The 24,181-nt window shown below is 36.2% G+C and overlaps 1 protein-coding gene across 2 annotated transcripts in view; it reads right to left on the reverse strand.

Moving 5' to 3' along the window:
• Positions 1–14,048, reverse strand: part of LOC107720635 (FRAS1-related extracellular matrix protein 2-like) — a 59,068-nt gene extending 45,020 nt beyond the window's left edge. For both annotated transcript variants that reach the window (XM_016528388.1, XM_016528387.1), the window contains exons 1-2: positions 8,895–14,048; positions 6,636–6,725 (exon numbers count right to left, since the gene is read on the reverse strand). In XM_016528388.1, the coding sequence (XP_016383874.1) occupies positions 6,636–6,725; positions 8,895–13,893 (5,089 nt within the window). In that variant the 5' untranslated portion in view covers positions 13,894–14,048. The remainder of the gene's footprint in view (positions 1–6,635; positions 6,726–8,894) is intronic.
• Between the last annotated feature and the right edge of the window lie 10,133 nt (positions 14,049–24,181).

A 24,181-nucleotide genomic window follows, 5' to 3' on the forward strand; every position in this document is an offset into this window, starting at 1 on the left:
CATTTGCGAGTAAAGAAAAAGCTCTCAGCTCAAGGACTCCACTATTCTCTGTGTTCAGGGTGTTCATTCAGGTCAATGAGCCGAACAAACACAACACCATCAGTTACCCCAAAGACAAACAAAATCAAATGGATTTTTACATTTTCTAAAGAACGTGAGTGGTGTTTGCCAGTAAAAAACCTGTCACAATGTCACAAAACAATTTGGTATATTTAGCTAAAATGGATGTTAATAACACATGTAAATGAGGTTAAAAAAAATTATAAAACAAAAAATAAAATGAAATATTAAGGTGTCACATCCTTGTCTCTAGCAGAAATGAGTGTACTATTTGGGGGTTTTGAGAAACGTTAACCAAGTATGAGAAATAGTATTATTGATTCTCGCCTAAAAGGCCACTGAAAATGAAGTAAACAAAGGATTCAAATAAATGAGAAGAAAAGAGAAACAAGCTATTTAGTAATAAAGGATAGCATCACACATGTGAATTTAAAATTCAGTTGTATTTGTTATGTTGTCAAGCTGAACAATAAGATGCTCTCATTAGCTGTGCCTCTGAAGAAATTGACTGACAGTTGCTTTGAAGCCCAGTGGATTTGTCCAAACCCTGATACTGACAGTCTCCATGAAGCTTCTCACACAAAAAGCCCATAATGACTTTATTAAACAGTAGCATTTCAGAGCCCGATAGTCCAGACAGAGTTTCCTAGAAAGACATGACAACACAACAGCTGACATTCACTCAGAATAACTCATTAAAAGCTAATCAGTGTCTGGTGCATGAGCAGCTTTACTCTATCCAGAAAGTTTGAAGAACTTCTTAACATCATCTAAAAATAGAGTTCACAAATAATTAATCAGATACGCTCTCAATCCTCCTGAGTGACTGGATAAAGTCTGACAGAAGTCAAATGGAGATGACCCCTGAGGGTACTTACAAACTACTATAGTGATTCATGAGGGTCTTATACCATCAGGGCTGGAACATAAATCTGAATATGAGAATGAATGAGAAGGGTAGAGTATTATGTGCCATAAAGCACAATTCCTTCTTTTTATTAATTCTGTGCCAACAGCATCAACATCAACAAACCCTCAGGAGCGCCACACTCCCAAAACTTAGTTAAACACAAGTCATAAATAAGTGCTACTTTGAGGCCTGTTTATCAAAACTATTATGCATGTTGCACATACTCATGTTTCTATATTGATTTCCAGGATTGATTACTTGGACATCAATGGATAAGTATGATAACATTTGTGTCAGTTTATGCCTCCCCCATACAGTAGGTTTCCCTGAAAAAGCACCATTGATTCTAGATCTGAAACATCAAGAACAGAATACATCTAGTCATCAAGGCTATTTTTGGTTTTTCAAAGTGAAAAATGGGGACAGGTGCTTCTCAAAGAGCAGAAAATGAAGAAACAGGACATCACAACATAGCCTAACTATCATCTAAATTAATTACCAACACATGCACGTGCTTGAGCGAAGAAGCAGCTTGTTGTTCATTTCATGGTTCCTCTAGCCTCTCCTCATCTAGCTCAATGGGCTCTTGGCTACAGCCACAAAGTCTTGGCTGTCTGCTTTACTGTTTTCTGGTTGGACTGAAAAAGCTGCGCTAGTCTTGCAGAACTTGGAAACATTCAACAAGGACATGTAGTCATGCAATAAAGACAGTTCATAGCATCCAGGCTGCTCAGATTTAAACAAGAGGTCCACAACCTCACAAAACACAGGAAGTTATCTTCAACTAAGGTCACGATTTGCCTGGATGCCCTCAATTACTTTCTTCTGTGCCTCCGTCTTCACCAATGACCTGCATAACCTTATTTAGAAGAACTTTGTTGCAAGAACAGCAGATCCTTTAACTGTCAGCAGACTGACTGAAGATAGCAGTCGCAAACCTCTTATTGGTCCATCACCTGTCCACTCGATCAGCGGCACTTTTAAATGTTTAACCAGGAATACATGCAGGTGTGGTCTTGTCACTGAAACAGTCAGCCATGCAGGTCTAAGGTTAATCCAGAAATCCACATCTGAACTGACCCTAAATACCTGCGCTACCCTCTAAACCAAACAAAACATCCCACCTTTGGTTTAGTCTGAAGAGATGAAGCTTTCAGGGGAAATTCAATGCTAGCTCTTGCTAATCCACATGTGAATATACAATCTTATGTCTAGCCAACAATGAGAAACAGAGCTACAAAAATGTTCTATTGCAATGTTATTTCTGGTTAATTTGATATGGAAGAAGAAAATAAACAGCACAAACATACGGTTATCTACAACCACGCTATGATTAGTATTGTTCTGTATTGTTCCTACAGCGCCCTGGATCCTATTCAACAAATCCCCTGTAAAAAAAAACTTCACAATACAAGGTATACACCAGGGAAAACAGAGCCAGCAATGAGATTTTTCTTTTTTTTTTTGTTAACCCAGACACAACAGAGCTTTAGGAACAACCTAAATGGTGGTGAACAGTCTGCGAAATTGCTTTCCAGGAAACAAAAATGGTTTAAAATGGCATAAAATTGGCACCATTTTGGTTCCCAACCTGATGTCGATGGTCAGGTCTGTTGAAAATAAACCAAGATTTATTTTTAACAGTACACAGAAAAAAAATATTTAAGTACGTAATGGCGTTTTTGCTTTAGAGCGAACACTGGTGTAAGTTCACATCAACAAATGTTTAAAAAACATCTCTAAGTCCCACAGCAAAGCTATGATGCATCACGTAAAGCCTCCCTCTGATTTTTGTAGCCTCTGTGTGTCCCTGCAGTCGTTCCTGTCATATTTCTATCTCTGCCTCTGAGGCCTGATTGCAGTGAGAGGTGTAGAGGATTCAGAAAGTGCTACCCGTCATGACCTTTTGCAAAGGAAGGGTAACTGATAAATCTGTCCTCTTTTACCCGTTAAGTTTGGGAGCTGCAAGTTGCAAAATAGTTCAAATGGAGAACTGCATTTATTAGTGTCAGTCAAAGGGTGTTTATGTGACTAAAAAAAGGTCTGTTCTCAAACCTAGTAAGCTGCCTCACTGACTACATACAAAGGCAACTGCCTTCTAAGGCAGAATCCTAGCTGTTCTTGAACATTGTAAATATGTTGTGTACAAAATCAAATACAGTACACCTGCAATGGTGTCTAAAAGTACTTCAGGCATACTCAGTGTCTGAATTTGTTCACTTGTTTTAATTCACCCCTTTAAGTGCACTATGTTAGTGGAGTAATGTAGGGAATAGTGGATGAAGGTATAGGGTGCACTTTCTAGGTATTAAAATACATAGCACAAATATTATGTTTATTAATGTGTTTTGGTATTGAATGAAATGAAAATAAATTTATTAATTGCCTTGTCTGCCTTTAATTTTTTCAATGGAGCTTGTTGCAGTGCGTTATACCTTTTCCACAAGGGATACATGCTAAAAAAAAGATTTTGTAAGGTATGTTAATACTGTAGTGACAAGAGTTTGTCATGACAAAACAACTGGATATCATTTATTTTTAATAAAAGCTGGTGATTTCAGAGACTGTGTTATAAACCAACAGCCTAGCAACTCGCTGACCTCCATCAACTGAATCACTGTCTGTGTGAATGAGGCTTTAGGAGGCAGAATAATGAAGTTGCCTACACTTTGGAACAGCTTTAGCATCAGCAGTGCGCCTTTGATGCCTTACAATGTTGTCTCCAGAGGCAGCTTGCTAGGTTTTGGAACAAAGCAAAAGAGACAGAGGCAAAAAAAAAAAAAAATAGATGATCTAGGCCAAACTCTGATGGACAGTTTACAGACTAAAATAAAGCTAGTATGCAGCCTTACTGGTACAACAAAAATGTGGCTGATTTATAAATTCAGAAAAAGTACACACAGAAATATCTTCAGAAGGTCAAAATCTTGTTTGAACTCAAATAGTCCTCTAAACTGTATGCAGAAAACATGATAATAGTTTTTGCATTGAAAAACAGCCTCATCATCATTATAGGGAATGCAGAGAAAGAACATTTTGGAAAACAAAACAATTAATTAAACCCCTCTGGAATACTACTTGTACTAAATACGTAAGTCGCAGTCTAACAGAGTGCATTAAATAAATGCAGCTGTTTAACACAAATTGGCTGTAAAATGGAGTTTATGATGTTAGCTGTGGTTGTCAGGCTCTTTGGACAAGCACAAACTAAGATAGTCTAATTAGCTCAGCTTCTTCAGGCATAATGTGGCAAAGTGGTTGTAATCACTGAATTTCATGCTGAAGCTGTACATTACTGCACAAATATGGGAAAAAAGGGGTCCTAGGAGAAAGCCTTGAGGCACCTCGTGATAAAAACAGCTCAGCTGAGCCCTTTTGTGTTTGCACACTACATCTGTAAAATGAGATGTGATACAGATAGTCCCTTACTGCTTGAGGTCTTTCCAATAAAACAAATGCCTCCATAACCAATAGAGTGAAACCATCCACAGGAATGCAGAGAAACAAAACTAGTAATGACCCACTGGGATCAGGGGTCAGACACCAACACAGCTGCATACCAACGAGTTCCTACTCCTCAGTCTTTCCTGCCTGAATTGAGAGATGACTGACAGAGGGACAAATGCTCCCAAAGGGGAAGGGAGGAAGAGAAAAAAAGTGAAGGAAACAAATAGAAACATAACACAAAAACAATTCTAAAAACTGGTCCTGTCAACTGAATGTGTTAATTTTGTGATAAAAAAATGTAAAATAAATATAAACATTTTTTTAAATAAACAAACGCTTATTTAAAAAATCTAAAATGTAATACTAATAAAGAAAAAATGAATTAGGGTCATTCCGTGGCAACCCCATATATTTACGATGCATGTCCTTGAAAATGAAGATTCCATTATTAAGATTAGATATTAAGAACTAGAATATAAAATCATATTGCAATATCTTTAATATTTCTTGAGTTATAGGCACACGAACTTTGGAAAGAGAATATTAATGGCACTCAGACAGATATGTTCAATGCAGTTGTTTTGACAGAAGGAAACCAGATACATTTCTAATTTCAACATTATGTCTTCAGACATTCCTCTATATTTTTGAAAAGTGACCCACATTTGTTTTTTGACCACTGGAAATGTGTACAATTTAACGATTTACTCCTGGAGGCATATTGGAATTCCAATATCTCTGGAACTGAACAATATAAAAAGGAAGATTTAAAAAGGAAAGTTTAAGACCCAATATCTAAAAGAGCATTAAGATATCTTTAATACTTCTTGAGTAACAGGCATGCAAACTTTGGAGAGAAAAAAAACTTGAAAAGTGGTTTCTCCATTTTTGAATGGTCACCATTGGCACATAATGCAACATAGATTGCTAAAGTCAACAGGTTTTACTAATAGACCTACCAATCTCTGCGTAAAAGTAACACTATGCTGCCATCTTTCTGAAGCCATTTGTAACCCCCTGTAATTTGGCTCTGAATCTCAGGTGAAAATTGCCATTTTGATCCCCCTCTACAAAATAGTGGATTACTCAGTAAATATTCATCCACGACATTTAATATTTTGGCTTTCATCACAAAATATGTTTATCTTTCTTCAGAAAAAAATATTAGCAAAATCAAAAATTTGAGCCGGGAACCTCTGGTTGAAATGCAACCACTGCACAATCCTTTTAAAAAAAATAATGCCTTTTGACTGGAAGGTGCTAAGCAGACTGTAATGGTTATCTTGTTTCAAGCCACAACAGATTATTTCATGACAAAGCTGGTGATTTTAAGCATGAGACAGACATAAAGCCCCAATACAGCATTTGAACCAGCTGTTTTCCTATAGAGCTTGTATTTTCCCAACTCTTTCCAATGCCAGAGACCCTCTAATACTCAAAGTAATTGTAAGCCTGACAAGGGGTGTGTCTTACACTCATGGCTATGGGCTCTAATTATGTGTCATCTTGCCTCTAGCTTTATATACCAAACAGACCTTTGTGTTGCATGTATGCAGACCCTTTAATCCACAATGTCCATTTCTGAGGCACTAACACAGTCAATCCACATCCTGCAGTGTGCTTTGTAGTGTGCATATCACACATATTTGGCTTTCCAAATAAAACAAATCATCACTAATCACAACAAGGCTTTAGCCGCAAGCTTTTCCAGCAACAGTGACTGGATCATCACGTTCAACCTAATTTATACATGATTATCTATGCTTCACCAGATTTAATCCTGCCCTTTTGAAATATGTTCTTAGGGTCATTGTAACCCACACTAGCTCACTTTTACGTTTTCTTTGATGTACTAAAAACTCATTAAAATTTTTATATATATTTTTTTGCAGTCAAAGGTAGCACAGCATGTAATAAACTGCACACAGACAGTTCACCTACCATGGAAAGAAAAGGCCTAATTAAATGCTACATATCGAAATATATCCCTCTCTGGTCTAAGGGTTCACAATTAATCATCCAAGGCTATTTCATATGCAATGACACCTAAAATCAGAGGACATTATATCATTCATGAATTCAAATGATTTGTGCTGTATTACTGACGTTATATGGCTAAATGTGTTTATGAATAATTCTAAACACATAGTCAAACCATTAAAAGGCTGAAAAATGGGCACATTTCATTTTCTTGTAAAATTAATACCACTTTCCTTACCATTGTCCTCCACGGTGAAACTAAAGACGTCACTGGTGGCATTGTTCTCGTCCTTTAGGATATAGCAGATCTTAAGATCATCTATGTCAGCTGGGGACACACACAAACACAAAACTGTAACATTAAACTGCACAATGCAATTTATTATTCATTCAGAAGAAAATATATCTCAAAACAATCTATGAAATTTTTTGTATTTATGATGATCTACAAACCCTAGAGTGAAACCCTCAAGATCAAATTGTTCTATAAGCCGATCAACTTAAAAATATCTGCATTATAATTCAAAGAGCATGCTTGGTTTTGCAAAAAAACATGTTGATAAAAAGATTTTTAGGTTTTAATAAATCCAGGTGAGAATTTTCACAAAAGCAGCAGGGAGTGAGTCACAAAACAATCAGCAAAACAGGTGACAAGCTGTTACATAATGACAGGTGAGAACAAGAATTTTAAACACAGACCCAGACTTCCCTATCTGGTCGGTCCCATCTCCCAAATTAGACCTTTTAACTACTTCTGCTCTGATACACAGTGGTTAGGTTACGGTGTACCATAATCAACCTGGCTCTCTCTTCCCCTTGCTCTGACCCACTTCTTTAAATTATTGATATCAGAGGAAGAAGCCTCATAAAAATGTAAACCTGTGATTCTTTATGCATGGATGAAACCGCTTTTCATATTGAAAATAAAATGTCTTCTTTCATCGCCAGCACACACTCTCATCGTAAAATATTTAGCAAATGCCAAAGAGCAAGCGGTAGCAGAATATGGGGAAAGGGCAAAGTAAATAAAGAGAAGTGATTGTCCCTTCTGCTTCACTGCTCATACTGATGAGGTCAAGTCAGGTTTGCCAGGTCTCTCCCTCTCTCTCCATCTCTCACTTCTGCTTCTTCCAATGTCTGGGACACATTTCAGACTAAGTTAGCCTGACATGGATTTCACATCTTCTCACTATGGCTCTCATGTTTGAAGAGTGCATTTATGCTTTAGAAGCCATGAACCTGTGCTGATTAATACAGCTTGTTTCTGAACAAAATTCTTATTCTGGCTAATAAGTAGGGATGTGCAAAAGGATATTTTTTAAATCGAAAAGCCAGGCTATTTTTGCTAATTTGCATATCGTTTGTTCGTTTAGGAGGCTAACCTGTTAGCATTACGCTAAGCAATTGATCACCCTGATTGGTCAGCAAACTAACAGAAAACAGAGTTTCTTAAAATGATATACTATGAATCTATTTATATTAGATTAATAGTTATATTAAACATGTATAGCTTTGTTTAATGTAATGTGAAATTGTATATATTTTTAAAGACATTAATTTATGTTTCTTGATGGTTTAGACAAAAATTCTTATAAAAAGTGATATTGAAGGATCAAATTTTATCATTTTGAAGGATCAGATTTTATTATTATTTTTCTAAACAACAAGAGAGATGAATACCTGTTTACAGATTTGCAAACTCTTCAGGATCTTTTATTTAAATTTAAATGTTAAGCTATATAAAATTATCATTTTATATATAAAATTACATTTGTAATGTATAATGTATAATTTCTCTTTAAAAAAAAAAAAAACTAAACTTCTTTAAGATATTGCAAGGAGTATGTAGACTTATAAACAAATTACAAAACAAAGAATCCTGACATTGAGTATTTAAACAGCAAATTAAACTTTGAGTGTGTAATAGACGGGGATGTTTATCTGAACAATGAAGCATGAAAGCAAAACTCATGCTGCTGGTACGACCCAGTCAAGATGCTCAAAAAAACCCCAAAGATTGCAAGTCTGTTTGTTATGGCTAGCAGCGGAAAAATTACACCCTTCACCTCTAACTCGGTTTAAAATGTGGTTTGCCTGTAACCAGTAACTCTTTTCTCACTACAGGGACGTTAGAAGGCAAAAGTTTGAGAACTTAATAATTGAAAGGAGATGTGTGAACGCTCTAGTTGTCTCATCAAGAATTTAAGCTGAAGGCTAAAAGACAGACACATCTTACAGCCTGCGCTCTTGGCAAAGGGCAAAGTGCCTGTTTTGTGATGGAACCTACATTATTTCAAGCATTAATAAGACAGAGAACCTGTCCTGAACATGACGGGTACATAGCATTTCTTAAGGAGACAATTCTTACATGCGTATCTTCAAATGATGGTTCTACAGAGCATAACACTGCACGGTTCTAGCAAAACAAATGTAAAAAGTAATAAGATTTCACAGGAACCAAACATAGGTGATAAGAACATTTCTGATGATACATTACCTTGTGTGAAGATGTTGATTGAGTCATTCCCTCGGTCCAGGCTGATCAGGTAGCCTTGCTCTGGCTGTGTTGTAATGTGAAAAACCAAAGCCTCAGGGCTGCTGTCTCTGTCCACTGCCTTCAGGACTTTGCTTGTGATCTGATAACCTAAGTGACCTGCGGACAAGACCTTTAAAGTCGGTGCACCTTTGTTAACCACAATCTGTGGCACACCGTTGTCCACTGACACAATGGTAATCTTCATGGTCTGAGGCCTTTGGGTCTCAAAAATGGTATCAGGAAAGACAAAAAAATCGGAATGGGTGCCATCAGTGACTGTAAAAGAAAAGCTGTCCTTGTCCGACTTTGTGCCATCATGCTTGTAGCTTATCATATTCTCATTCAGGTCCTGCTTTGTAAATGAAGTCACCTGTCGACTGTTATTGAAGAGCAGTTTGCCGTGAATGGGTAGCTGGGTGACGGTAAACTTGAGAAGGTGCTCAGCTGTGTCTTGGTCCTCAACGGTCAACTCAAAGGGCGTAATGAGTTTGGTCTGTCCCTCGGTCACTTGAAGGTCATGAATGGTCAGTACCGGCTTTTTATTGTCAACATCAACAATCGAAACACGGAACGTGCGGAACACAGGGTTGTAGCCATCGGTCACCTCAAACTCAAAGCTGTCCATCTTGACTTCATCATCAGCAGTATGAATGTAGTAGATCTTGCTTCCGGCCAGCTGTAATTGGGTAAAGGACACAATAGGCATGGCTGGCGAATCTGTGCTTTCCAAATGCCCTCTCACCGGGGCTCTTGTGATGGTGAAGACTAAGTTCTCATCAGGGCTGTTGAGATCACTAGTGCTGAGGAGGTTCGTTGTGAGTGTCACTTTGCCACCTTCTTTAAGAGACACCCCTTTGCTGATGACATCAGGAAACACCATGTCAATGCTGCCCACAGTAATATAGAAGTATCTGTCAATTAGAGGATTTATGCCATCTGTTACATCCAACTTTATAAGGTCTCGAATGCCTTCCTGTCCATTGTGAGTGTACAAAATGAGACCCTTGTTCACCTCGTTTTGTGTAAAGTTCATGCCAACTGTTATGTTCTCTAGAGACCCAGCAGATCTTTTCTCCACATATCCTGCTGATTTTCTATGAAGGAAGCCCTGACCGGGGCCATAGCGAATGATGAAAGTAAGAGACTCATCATCTGAGTCCAGATCAGTAGCTTTTAGTACTTTACTGTTTATCTGTTTTGTCTCACCAATCTCGATGTCAAGCCCATCATTAATGGCAAGCCTTGGTGTTTCATCATCCACAGGGATAATCATGATCATGATGGTGGCCTCAGCTGAATGTTTCCCATCTGTAAGAAGAACGTCAAACTTGTCTTCAGTGGTTTCAGAATTATCATGCTCATAAATTATGCTAGAAGCTTCCTTGATTTGCTCCACAGTGAAATTTGTGATTGGGACAGAGCCACTTGCAAGCTGATTGAGGATGAACCCATGATTTGGGGGTTTGGTGATGATAAATGTCAATTCTTCTGCAGGAACATCAGCATCGACTCCATTCAAGAGTGTCATGTCAATGATAACATTCATACCCTCCATTACAACAAACTCTCGCATAAAGATCTCCGGTTTTTCATCATTGGTGGGAATAATTATAATTGGAAAGAACTGTCTCTCTGAGAAATTCACACCATCTGAACATCTAAATGTGAACTTGTCCTCCACTGGCTCAACTCCTTTATGTATGCTTTGGACATAATGAATATGACCTTCATTCACATCTCTGATGGTAAAAGCACTTCCTGCCGTTCCCGACCTTGACTTTTCAGAGCCTGGTGCTGGAGAGATGTTCTCCACATATCCTGATGTAGGCTGAACAATGATGGTGCACAGGATGTCCTCAATTGGTGTGTCTGCATCTTCAACCATAATATGATGCCTACCAATTGTGTTTTTATCCCCCTCAAAGACGGTAAAGGTAGGGCCAACTGTGACCACTGGAGTCTGGTTATCTACAGGCAGAATGGTGACGTGAACACCGACTCCATTTACTTGGTTACCCCCTACAGTCCACTCATCAGACATGTCAGAGAGGGTCAGGTTGAAAAAGTCTTCTATCGAAGTGAGACCAATCTCACTGCTGGTGTGAGCATACACGACCAGACCACTGATGATATCAGCTTGGGTGAATCTGCTTGAGGAAACTCCACTCACCAGAATTTCTCCAAACTTAGGGGCTTCTTCCACAATGAACGTCAACCTCAGGTCATCAGTGTCTTCATCTTTTCCCTGGATAACACTGGTGGTAATTTCTGTGGCACCATTTTCCAGCACATCCAAGCGAGAGCCAAAGGTGCCCTTTGTGAGGCTGAGCATTGGTGTCTCATCATCAATAAGCTTTACCGCTACCTTCACAGTGATTGTTACAACATGAACACCGTCACTAACATCCAATTTAAAAGAGTCACTTGTCGTTTCATCCCCATTGTGAGTATATGACACTTTGCCATCAGAGATATCCATCAAATTGAAACTGCTTCCTTTTTTCAAGTCAGTAAACGTATGCTGAACAAGTCCGTGCTGTGGAGTTTGACTTAGCGTGAATGAAATTTGCTTACTGTCAGTGTCAAGGTCATTTGCGTCGAGTTCAGCACTCGTGATGACATGCACCCTTCTCTCAAGGACAGTGAATCCAGTGTTCGTTATCTGTGGAGGTTTGTTGTTCACAGGCTGCAGGAAAATTGTAAAAACTCCATTAGCACTGTTTCCAGTAGTGTCCTCTACTGTGAAATGGAACTGCACCACATGAGGTGTGATGCCAAGCTCAAGGTCTAGTGGGCTGTAGGAAATCTTATGATGGTTAATTTGCGCTTGGGTAAATTCTGTTACGTCAGTATCGGGGCTGTCAGTCAAAACAATAGACCCAAATTTAATGGGATTATTCTCATCTGTGTCAGTTGGCAGTTGAGTTATTGTATACTTCAGGTCACGGTCTTCAGAGTCCAAGTCAGTATAACGAAGAACATTCTTGTTGAAATTAGTCAGCTGGTACTCATGTACTGTCATCTGCAAAGTAGTGCCTGGGAACAGCACGGGTGGAATATCATCAATAGGTAAAATTTTAATAATGAATGAATTCTCACCAGATTGGTTGGGAGGATCGGCATCATCTTGTACTCTAAAAACGAACTGATCAGTTACTGCATCTGTGATGTGTGGACCTATGTGCCTATAGAAGAGCTTTTCATCTGTAATATCTTTCTGGAGCCACTGTGTCACAACTTTCTCATATACACCATCTTCTGCATTAAATTTCCAGGAGGATGGGTCCTCGGGTGCTTCAGATTGCCTCACCACGACCTCGCCAATAGCAGAAAATGGAGGCTCGATTGTAAATTTAATGGTGGAATCTTCAGAGTCGATGTCTGCTGCACTGAGCATGAGCTGTGAAATGGGCACCATCTGATTTTTGAATAAAATCAGCCCAGTGTTAGCATTTATGATGGGTGGCTCATCATCTGTGGGTACAATTGTGATGGGGAACAAAAACTCAACTTCATTCTTGCCATCTGACATTCTGAATATTATATTATCACTGTATGTGTCACTGCCATCATGCTGGTAAACCACAATGCCGACCTCCAGATCAGCTGGCGTAAAATACTTCTTGTTGGTGCCTAGAACAGTTAAGTGACCGTGACGCAGTCCATCAACCACCGTTATCCTCACACTGTCCAGGTTGTCTTCATCACTTATTTCTAAATTGTTCTGAGTAAACAAAGACCTAGACTGGCCTTCATATAAAAGCTGGCCAGTATTCTTAGTGACTACTGGCGCTAATGTATTCATGGGCTTCACAACAATCATGAATGCAAAAGGATCTGAAATGCCACCATCTGTGTCTATGACCTCAAACTCTATTTGAAAGATCCTCTCGGTATCCGAGTCCAAAGAGGGAGGTTTGTATGCTATTTTCAGATCTTTGAGATCCCTTTGATAAAAGGATGTGATAGGTAAATTCCTATCATCTGTACTCACAATATAGCCCTCCTCAAAGGACAGAGGAGAAGTGATGTTGAAAATGAGATCATCAGGATTGGATTCTGTATCCTCCGCAGCCAACATATCAGGAGTTAAAGCCGTCATAACAAACTGATCAACTTCCATCATCATCATAGCCACAAAACTCGGTCTGGGGGGAGTGTTTTCTTCACCCTCTTTTATCCGAATCATCACATGGAAAAACTCTTGTTTCAGTAAATTATTTTCTTTGCTCCGTAGCTCCACAACCATTGGGATGTAATCCTTATTAGGGGACTTGTGGGTAGATGTGTGCTCATAGCGGATATATGATTTGAGAAACAGATCACAATCCATCATTTTCTCCAGTTTGATCTCATCAACAACTTTACCATACCTTGGAAGCGCACTGCTGGCTGCCAGCGATGTTACCTCACATTGTTCTGAGGTTTTATCATAGGTGAAGTCTAAAACCTTTCTGCCGATTGGATTACTAGTCCCACGCAGTTTATCAACATTAAGAGGCATGTTCTTAGTAACAATCTCCAATTGTGTGAAAACAACCTCCACCTCTAGCATAAAGGGGATGATAATAGTTTCAGTCTGAGTGTCATACCTGAGTTGCAGCTTCACCCTGTCACTCGCAGGGCTCCTAGAACCGAAATGAGAGTATCTCACATCGTTAGGACCAAATTCACACGGGAACTTTTTAGGAGACACATGTCCCGGTCTCTGAGACAGCGGATCATTATCCAGAACGGTAATAACGCACCTGTCTCCAGGCTGAACTTCAATGACCAAGTCGTTGATCGGATCGATGTAAACAGATCTCCCGAAAGGCACGTGTATGCCGTTGTTTGCCACCAGTATCGCGTCCTCCGAGAGTTCTGGCGTGTTCGCGTACGACAATCCGTGCGTTTCAACTCCTCGCGCTGAACGACCTGTCAATGAAAGCAAGAGAATGAAAAATCTATGAAGTTCCATGCTGAACGCGCAGTGTACACAGCCACAGGAGGTTCTTAGGCAAATGAGATATCGAAATGGAGATCGATGGGGTTTTCCGCTATTATGCTTTACATCCAAGAGGGAAGAGGAGACAAATAAAGAGAGTTGAGAAATCCCACACACGCGCCAGGATGCTCGCGCGGCATTCCCACAGAGTCAGCGCGAGCTCAGTTTTAACTTGTGCATGGATGACAGCAGGAGGACACGCCCACAGGCTCATTCTATTGGACGGAGACTTGGATTCCCACGTTCGCAGGTGATGTTCTCAGAGGATTTGACTGTCTTCTTTAGTTGTGTTGTAGATAGGCGCGTCTGGGTACAATTGTAACTCTCTACATTTCTTACATTAGAAACATTCATAGAATGTGTTTGTATGTTCTCATTAAAGGCATCTTTTCATTTTATTAAACAAAAAACAATTTAAGTTGTAAAAGTCTCTTTCCCCCTTGGATATCCAGTAATTTTTTTATTTATTTGTTTGTTTGTTTATTCATGCTGTCTATAGTTATAGTGCATTTGAATTTAAACTTGTATCTATTCCTATATTAAATTAATGTATTGCTATTTTAAAACATCAAAATAACTGCTTACAGTTTTTCCTGTGTAGCGCAAATGGCAACGCTTAGTATTAGCAATACCAAGGTGATGGGTTCGATTCCCCGGGAATGCAAGAAGTGATAATACTATGTGACCCTTGAATGCAATGTAAGTTGCTTTGGACATAAAAAGAAGTGAGCAAGATGAATAACATTTACCCTAAAGTCAGATAAAAATGATGAGTTAATGCCAGAGTTTTTATTCTAAGACTCTTGACCTGCCTCGGGGTTCCTTTTTAATATTTTACTTAGAAATTAGGCCCACTCACTCACTGTTCCTCACTTCAGCCTCTCAAATACCTGTAACCCCCAGGATACAGAAACCATTTAAGAGTTAATATAAGCATTACATACTCACAATGTCACTGGGAGCCATAAAAGACTTGATCTTATTTTAGCTATGAGGTCAGGGCAACGCTAGCTATGAAAACAAATGTGTTTGTTTAAAATATGTAATGAACATTACCTCATTAAAGTGCCTATATTAAAGTATTAAAGTATTCTTGACTTCTGCTGATGAATATATTTTAGTAAAAAGGATGTAACCCATTATAAATAGTGTAGCTGTAACTTTTGCCTTAAGCGTCTATCATTCCTGACAGCTAAAAGTATCATATGAGGATGAAAACTATACTGCAATATTAATGATTTTATATATATATATATATATATATAGGTTATAGGTTAATATTGTCCCATTGGAGGTAATAAATAAATGTATTAATTTGAATTAATTTCAAATTATAATCAAGTCCTTTTTTACTGTATTAACTAATTAATACTATTAAGTGATACTATTACTGTCAGGGTATATTTTTCTTATACCAAAAGATGTACAGTACAATTGTATTGTGTGTAGTCTGTGAGAAAAGAAGAAAAAATTTTAAATAAACAAACAAACAATCGTTTTGCCTTTTCTCTACAGTTTGAGATGTTTTGGTGAAGACACTTTGGACAATGGTTTCTTCTTGGTTAAAGAAAAATTCTGGAGGGAGAAGAAAGGCGAGAGTCTTCTGAAGTTCGTTGGGACACATGTGTTTTTTTAATTACAATATGAAAGACTACAGTCAGTGTTTTCACGTGTGCTCTCTGAGAATGACTGTTTCCCACAAACCTTCAAACCTGTAATCAATCATCTGTTCAGGCACCATAAAAACTCCTGATGGCTCGACTGCGTTAGAGTCTTGGTATTTTCTCTCCACATCTCAGTTTTTCAATTTAATTTTTTGTCTCAATGTAGCCCTGGGAAAATATGGCCACTTTATTGGTGAAGGTAGACAGAATCAATCAGACCTCTAATCTCTGTGATCAAGACTATAACACACTTTGTCCAAAGGGACCAAAAGTGCCTTGAAAAGTCTGCAGTGCTGCAAAAAGTGGGGCACTTAAAAACAAAGAAAAGAAACAAAAATGTGCCAATGTTTAAACTGATGTTTAAACGATAAGCATATTTCGGTATTAAAACTGATGCAATCATGCCTTGAGCTGTCCAATGACATAACACACACAACCAGTGACAAAAACATTTATTTGTTTGATATCTTAGAAGTTTTTTTTACAGTGCATTTAATTTTTATACAGACATGACATACAAATACATGTGAAAAAAGGCAGCCCACTCATATTAAAGTTCACAGCTGTTAAACGTCCGTTCTCAGGTTCCTTCTGTTGTCCTGTGGTGAGTGACCGTCTGTCATCTGGCATAACTGCAGACTGAGAAAAGTTCCGAATTACAATGGAAAATAGTACATTTGCCCACTTGTCAGACACTGACACTCTCACTGAATGAGTCATGAATCAAACCAATTAAAAACCAGACATTAGATTTTTGAATAAGAATTATTTCAAAATCTGTTCTTTCTTTGCAATTTCTTTCAAAGTAAATGTGTGGCATTAACCATGTGATCTTCTTGTGCAGGTGTTCACATTCTCTCATTTACAAATTATGCTGGATTATGCAGGTTCTTCACAAATTTGTGGAGTTTATTCATCTCTCTTTATCTCTTGCATATAGTACAGAGGTTATTAAAGACACAGATTAGCCACAACACTCTTGGTATCCAAAAAAACAACAACAACAAAAAAAAAAGATATGTGGAACACTCTCTTGGTACTAGGCCTATAATAACAAAATATTTTCTAGGTTTTGTCCCCCCAATGGATCTGGAAGAAGCTGCACCACAGTTAAAAATATCTTGCTGAAGTTAAAGGTGCATCTTTCCACCTTACAAACTAGCAAAACATCATCTAAAGGATTTGTGAAAGTGAACATTATGTATTTTCTGAAAGGTCACTTGTTCCTCTTGAGTACTGTTGCCATTTCTGTCACAGATGTTTGCAGGGAAGGGAAATATTCTCAAGCCAGTACTCATTGTTGTCTAAATGTTCGTTTAACATTATATGTTTTTCACCTAAAGACATGAGGATGGTGGGGAAGATGTTACTCACCTTTAGAGCTTTAGCTTCAAATTAGAACTTTGTTTGGAGCTAAATGACAACTATTGAAACAACTGTCCTGCTGATGGCGCTGGGCTCAAGTCAGACGAGAAATGTGTTTGCTCTGAGGAATAACAGCTGCCAGTCTAACAAAATTCTCTTTCCAACTGCTATAAATTGGCAGCATCCAACAATAAAAAATAAAGAAACAATATTATATAATTAAAATGATATAAACAGGCCTATAAATGTAAATTTTTGCCACATATGAAATAGCATGTATTGGTAAATCATAATTATGATATAAAAATCATCATTCTGACATAAAATTGAAAGTGAGATAAAAAGGCATTATTATGGAATTAAAAAGGCGGAATTATTAGACAAGTCTTAATCATGAGATACAAAGTCTAAATTATGTCATAATTACACAAGTCAAAATTACAAGATAAAAGCCACACTTATGAGATGCTAGGTTAGGCTATAATTATCATATTTAGCATCAAACATACTTTTTATGGAAGACCATTTCTGCCACATGAAAAAAAGAAAAAATGCTTCGGCAAATCATAATTTTTTACATAAAAGTCATAATTATGAGATAACACGTCATAGTTATGACATTAAATGTTATAATTATGACATACAGTGTAAATTGAAATGACAAGATAAGAAGTCACATATATGACATTCTAGGTCATAATTAGCATATTCAGCATCATACATAATTTTTATGGAAGACCATTTTTTCCACATGTGAAAAAAGGGGGGGAAATTATGCTTAAAAGACATAATTATGACATAAAAGTAATAATTATCAGATAAAAAGATTAAATTATGAGATGAAAAGTCATTGTTGGCTTAATATGAAGTATCATATAAAGGCATATGAGCTTCATCAATATTATATAAGCCTTTATATGATTGGCTGCTTCTTATGCTTTGTCTTTCATGGAAAATGTCAAAAGGAGGATGCTTAAATTTAAGCATAATTTCACATATTTTTATTACTGATTTTTCTTTTGTTTACATTTTCTTTAAATCACTTTTTTTTTGCTGAAAAAAAAAACTATTTAATGGAAGGGGGGGGAGGAGTAGTTATAGTATAATTAATAAATTGTTATTTGTTTGCCTTTTTCTAAATATCACACTACGTGGTAAATATTTATATATTTTTTCTCAGAAATTCCATAACAACCCTCATTAGTGCCTCATTTGCACTTTACTCTCTATATTGTACTCAGTAACTAAATGTGCACGAGCGCTTGTTAACTGACTGATATCATTATTTCAACGACCGCTGTTGAAGTTCAAGGACAAATTACCAACCCAAGCCCTTTCCGGTCACTGTTAAAAAGTAAGTTTCATATTTAATTTACAGTCAAAAAGCACGTATGAGTCGGTGAGGTGTAATAGTCTACATGTTGGCAGCCAGCGGTGTGTCACCTGCTGCTATTACCGAGGCTAATTTTCAAAAGTAACCCGTGGGAGAGAGAAAACTCTCATACTCCGGCTTGTTTGAGAGATTAATTGAGTGTTACATAAAGGCTTTTGATTGTAGGGGTTGAGAAGTACAGACCTCATCAGCTCTATGGCAGCCAGTTATAATTAGGCATCATTACAGCTTCATGGCAAATGTCCAAATCCTCGTGCAAATAAGGTGGATGATCCAGAAGAGGGCACTGTTGTATTATTGTCTAGCCTTCACTAATGCTCCAAAGAATAGTAATGTTCAAAAAAATAGCAGACTTTCAAGGGGTATTACCGTGTCAGGTTGAAATTGAAAGAATTAGCTTAAACAAGAGTGGAGAAGAATCAAGGAAGGTGAAGGACTGAAACAAATATTTGTCTTTCGTGTTCAGACCCTGTCGGTGAAAGGTCACTTGGATTTCCATTAGAAGCAGGTAATCTAAAATGAGATCTAATGCAGGCCCTGTGGAGGGTGGATGGATAGATGCACTGGTATCAGGAGAGGCCACAGGCGAAGATCTGCTCAACCAGAAAGGACCGTGCCACATCAGAGGGCTAATAGTTTCTAATATCACTATCTGAGAGAATGAAATACAGTTTTTAGGTCAGACCCTCACACTGAATGAGAGAGAATCCAGCCTCCAGAAAAGATTGGGTAAATCTTTTTAAAATGACGCCGTGTGAGAAGGTCAGACCTGCAAATGTAAAGTCATGATGGAGGAGGAAAGACAATTATAATGGACTGCAGTGGAGTTCATTATATTCCTTGGGTTATCTCAAATGCTAACATGTAGATAAGAAGGAAAATGTTTGTGATTTATATAAAATTATGCATGAAATTGTATCTTAACTTCCAAGTCAAACAAATATAAACAGAGCCTGTCTAAACAAATAACTTCCACGAATGTTGCATTTTCATGACTTTATTGAATGAATAACAATAGGCAGGGTGGAAAAAGTATGTGAAACCTTGGATCTAATAAATGGTCCTGCCGGCGATAACCTCCAACAAGTGTTTCTTGTAGTTATTTGGTATATTTTTGTAACTATGAAAATGCATATTATGATAATCATTTCAATATTTACAGTGTAAAAATAATTGTAAAAAAATATTTATTTTCAAAAATATGACTGTCCTGCAGTTGTTTTGCCATTTCCACAACACAAAACTATTTATTTGTTTGTTTGTTCGCTCTTTTTATGTATTTCTTATTTATTTATTTATTTATTAACTTAAAATCTGGAACGTGATGTACTACATGCAGAAAATTAAGTTAAATATGTTTTTAGTAAATATCACATCAGTATTTTCATAGCATGAAAATGGTTAATATACATTTTTCAAAAATTATGACTATCCCATGCCATGGCCATTTCCACAACACAAAATAAATCTCTCTAATTTTTTTTTCTTTTTTTGGTGTTTATAAAAAACTTGAGTTAAAAAAAAAAAAGACACATGATGTATGAAGAAAATTCATTAAAGAAAATTCAAGGTAAATATCACCATGTAATATCAAAGAATGATATTCATTTCCAATCAAGCTTTTCTAAAAAATGATCCAATGTCCAACTAAAACATCTCATAAAACAATATGCATGTTTTTGCTAACTTTTTTTTATTAATGACCAAATACCTTTGAATGTATGTTCTATAATCTAAACAAATAAACATAAATAATATTATTATTTAGTGTGAAAATGATTTACATGAAAAACATAAAATAAAATAAAAAAAAAAAATTATCCAATGCCCAACTAAAATGCTTCATTAAAAACATTCCATGAACGATGTATAAATAACGTTTTTGCTGATGTTTTTAGAACATTTTCAAAAACCAGATACCTTTGAATGAATGTTCTATTAAAGTTTATTAATCAATTATAACATGATTAAAGCTATGATAATCTAAACAAATAGATATATAAACAAATCATATTATAATTTATACTGTAAAAAATTATTTACATGAATTAAAAAAAAATATATTGTCCGATGTCTAACTGAAATGTTTCGTAAAACATTCCATGAAGTATAAATAATGTTTTTGCTAACGTTTTGAAAACATTGTTGAAGACCATATAACTTTGAGCGAACACTCTAATAACATTTATTAATTAATCAGTTATTACGATTAAAACCATGAGAATCTAAACAAATAAATAAGAAATAAACATAAATAATTTTATTTATAGTGTAAAAATTATTTACATACATTTTTAAAAAATCATTATCTTATGTCTAACTAAAATTTCTGTAAAAAAAAAAAAAGGAAAAATAAAAATAAAAAAGCTATAGTGTATAAATAATGTTTTTGTGCTAACATTTTGAGAACTTTATTAAAAACCAGATAACACTGAACATTCTTTTAACATTATTGGAAGATGTTTGTTCGTAACTCATGTAAAAAATTATCCAATGCCCAACTAAAATGCTTCATTAAAAACATTCCATGAACGATGTATAAATAACGTTTTTGCTGATGTTTTTAGAACATTTTCAAAAACCAGATACCTTTGAATGAATGTTCTATTAAAGTTTATTAATCAATTATAACATGATTAAAGCTATGATAATCTAAACAAATAGATATATAAACAAATCATATTATAATTTATACTGTAAAAAATTATTTACATGAATTAAAAAAAAATATATTGTCCGATGTCTAACTGAAATGTTTCGTAAAACAAACATTCCATGAAGTATAAATAATGTTTTGCTAACGTTTTGAAAACATTGTTGAAGACCATATAACTTTGAGCGAACACTCTAATAACATTTATTAATTAATCAGTTATTACGATTAAAACCATGAGAATCTAAACAAATAAATAAGAAATAAACATAAATAATTTTATTTATAGTGTAAAAATTATTTACATACATTTTTAAAAAATCACGTGACATTAGCCTCGAGCTGCATGTGCTTTTCATGCCGATCTATGACCGACCTTCTGAAGGTGTTTCCATGTTATGTTAATAGCCTCTTGCTTTTTCATTCCGTAGTCCATTTGTCTGGCACTGTGTAAACATCACTGGGACTACAGCAGTACTCTACTGCTTATGAAAGCTGGATATTAAATTGTTTTGTTGAGGAATGAGTGTCATGCAAAACATTTAAAATGAATCTGGATTTCAAGTAACGATAGAATGAAATTGAGATGCCTGACAAGATGCCTTTTCATAGCTAATAATGTGCAATAACTAAAAACACATTTTCACAACATATTACACTGTATCAACATTTCTTCGCATGTTGGAATTGCATGTGCCGCTGCTAATGTCCTGTTCAGTCATTCCTGTCACATCAAGTGTAAAATGAAACTGAAGCCGAGCTCTAAGAAGGTACAGCCTCGTGCCAGCATGACATTTCATCTAATAGAATTTAAAGCAGGGCAAGACACCTCTAGAATACCAAACAAATATTTAAGAGAGGTGCAAGGATGACCTCTCCAATATTATGCCACAATATGCTGACTGACTGGTATGAGAATTTTAAAAAAAGATATAGAATAGAAACAACATTTTTCCCCCACCCTAGCCCTAACCACGAGTTATAGAAACAAACAAATAAAAAAAGCCCCTAAATACATAATTATAGAGTGTATATATGTCAAGTATGTATAAAATAAACTTTGTATCAGAGTTAGCAACAAAAATAAAATAAAATAAATAAATAATCGCCCATGTACATTGTGCACATTTACATCAGCAAACAAAATGGGCTGAGAAAATTTAAGAGAATTCCAAGATAAATGCAAGGTGTTTTCTAGAAAATTTAGTTGTAGCATGTATTAAGGTAGGCCATGCTACAGTAAAAGTTAATAAGGAGTATTTGAAATAAAACAAACAAAACCAAACAAACAATAAATAACTGAATCAAGCATTTTCAATTTGAGCATGTAAAATAAACCAAAACTAGATGATTGAGTGGTTTGTTTGTTTTAGGCTTTTATTTTTGTTTGTTTGTTTTTATGAATTTTCTTTTGTTTTTGGCTTTCTTTTGATTCTCGTTTTGTTTTCTGCTTTCATTTTTGAGATTTTTGTTTTGAGGGTTTTATTTATGACTGCTTTTATTTTTGTTTTGTGTTTGGCTTTGCTTTGCTTTTTATTTTTGTTTCTGCCTTTACTTTGATTCTTGTTCTGTTTATTTTGTTTCTGGCATTACTCTGCTTTAATTTTTGAGATTTTTGTTTTGAGGGTTTTATTTATGACTTTGCTTTAATTTTTGTTTTGTGTTTGGCTTTGCTTTTATTATTATTATTTTTGCCAATTATGACTTCTTGTAAAGTCAAAACATTATGATGCAGTGACAAAAAAGGCATTTCTTTGATATTCCCTGAACCTTGTTGCTACAAAGGACACAGATAATTCATTTTTGTGACTGAAAAACTGAACATCATAAAACCACATTCTTTCAAAGGCCAAACCAATTTGCTGCTTTACACTCGCAAAGCTAGTATTTCCTTTGCTTGAAAGAATATAGCAAATTAATTACTTCTGTGAACTCCAGAAAATGAATCTACTGCTTGAACGCACAAGCTAAATCTAAATTCATGCCACATATCTTTTCATCTGAAAGATACATTGAGTGAGAAGCAGAACTGACAGGCAGCGATAGCTTATCTGTAATACATGTGGACAACATTCAGCCATTGAGGAGGTGGGTGAAAAATGACTTATTTGACAACAGCACTTCATTGGTGGCCTTTGTGTGAGCGTTCAATCTCTCACGAACCTCACAGAAATGTTCGATTAGGAGTTTCTATAGAAATATAAGAAAAAAACATGTATGTGTTTTTGCAGGTACATAAAACTGTTGTACAATCACAAGACCCCAGTATTGTACAGCTGTTTCATAGGCTTAGCTGGCTTATATCTGTACCATCAAAAGGCTTAAAGGGGTCATGACTGCCTTTTTATTATTTTGTACTGTTCTCTGAGGTGTACTTATAATGTTAAAAATGTTGACATAAAAAAACATCATAATTTAGAAGCAATAGGCTGTTTTTCTGTCCTGTTTTGACCCACCTCATCAGAATGCATAGTACAATGATATCTTATATGTCAAAAAAAAGATCAACGGAATTTTGATTTCTCAGTTCAAGACCCCTTTAAAGCTCTGATAGAAAGGTTGTAAGGTAATGCCCTGTTTAAACCCCTCAAATCACACAATCATGTCCACGACACCTATACAAAATATCTAACATAAATATTCAACAGTTCTGTCATTTGCTTACTTAAGAAGGCTTCTTACAGATGGCACAGGATTGAATTTATGCAAATAGCAACATCACTGCATGTCTTTCTACCTCTTTGAACCATAAAGGAGACTTTTGAAGCCTGTCTTATCCACTGAAAGCTTTGAAACATGGTTTGTTTATATACATTAAATTAAGTGAACAGACGAAACATCCTAAGTAGCAGAATTACAAGCTGAACCTATTCAACAAAAACAGGCACTATACAGATCAGTATTCATTGGTTTCTTTAATGTTTATGACAAGAACACTACAAGTGTATTTGTAACTTTTTTACTTCTAAATTTGACATTTGTCACACTGGCAAGCTCTGTCACGTCCGTAAAAGCACAATTTCTTCCATGGGTAATGAACAAACCGCATCATTTCCTGCCAAATGAGGCTGGAGGCAAGCGATGCCTTTTCAAATGTGATCCAGAGTAACATGTCTGCGTTTGAATAATGTAGGCCTTGCTGTATTTATAATGCACTTCTCCCCTTTTCCCAGTAATGAGTGGCAT

This window comes from Sinocyclocheilus rhinocerous, unplaced genomic scaffold (assembly GCF_001515625.1).
Source record: "Sinocyclocheilus rhinocerous isolate Xijiao unplaced genomic scaffold, SAMN03320098_v1.1 scaffold603, whole genome shotgun sequence".
In the NCBI taxonomy this organism is placed as follows: Eukaryota; Metazoa; Chordata; class Actinopteri; order Cypriniformes; family Cyprinidae; genus Sinocyclocheilus; species Sinocyclocheilus rhinocerous.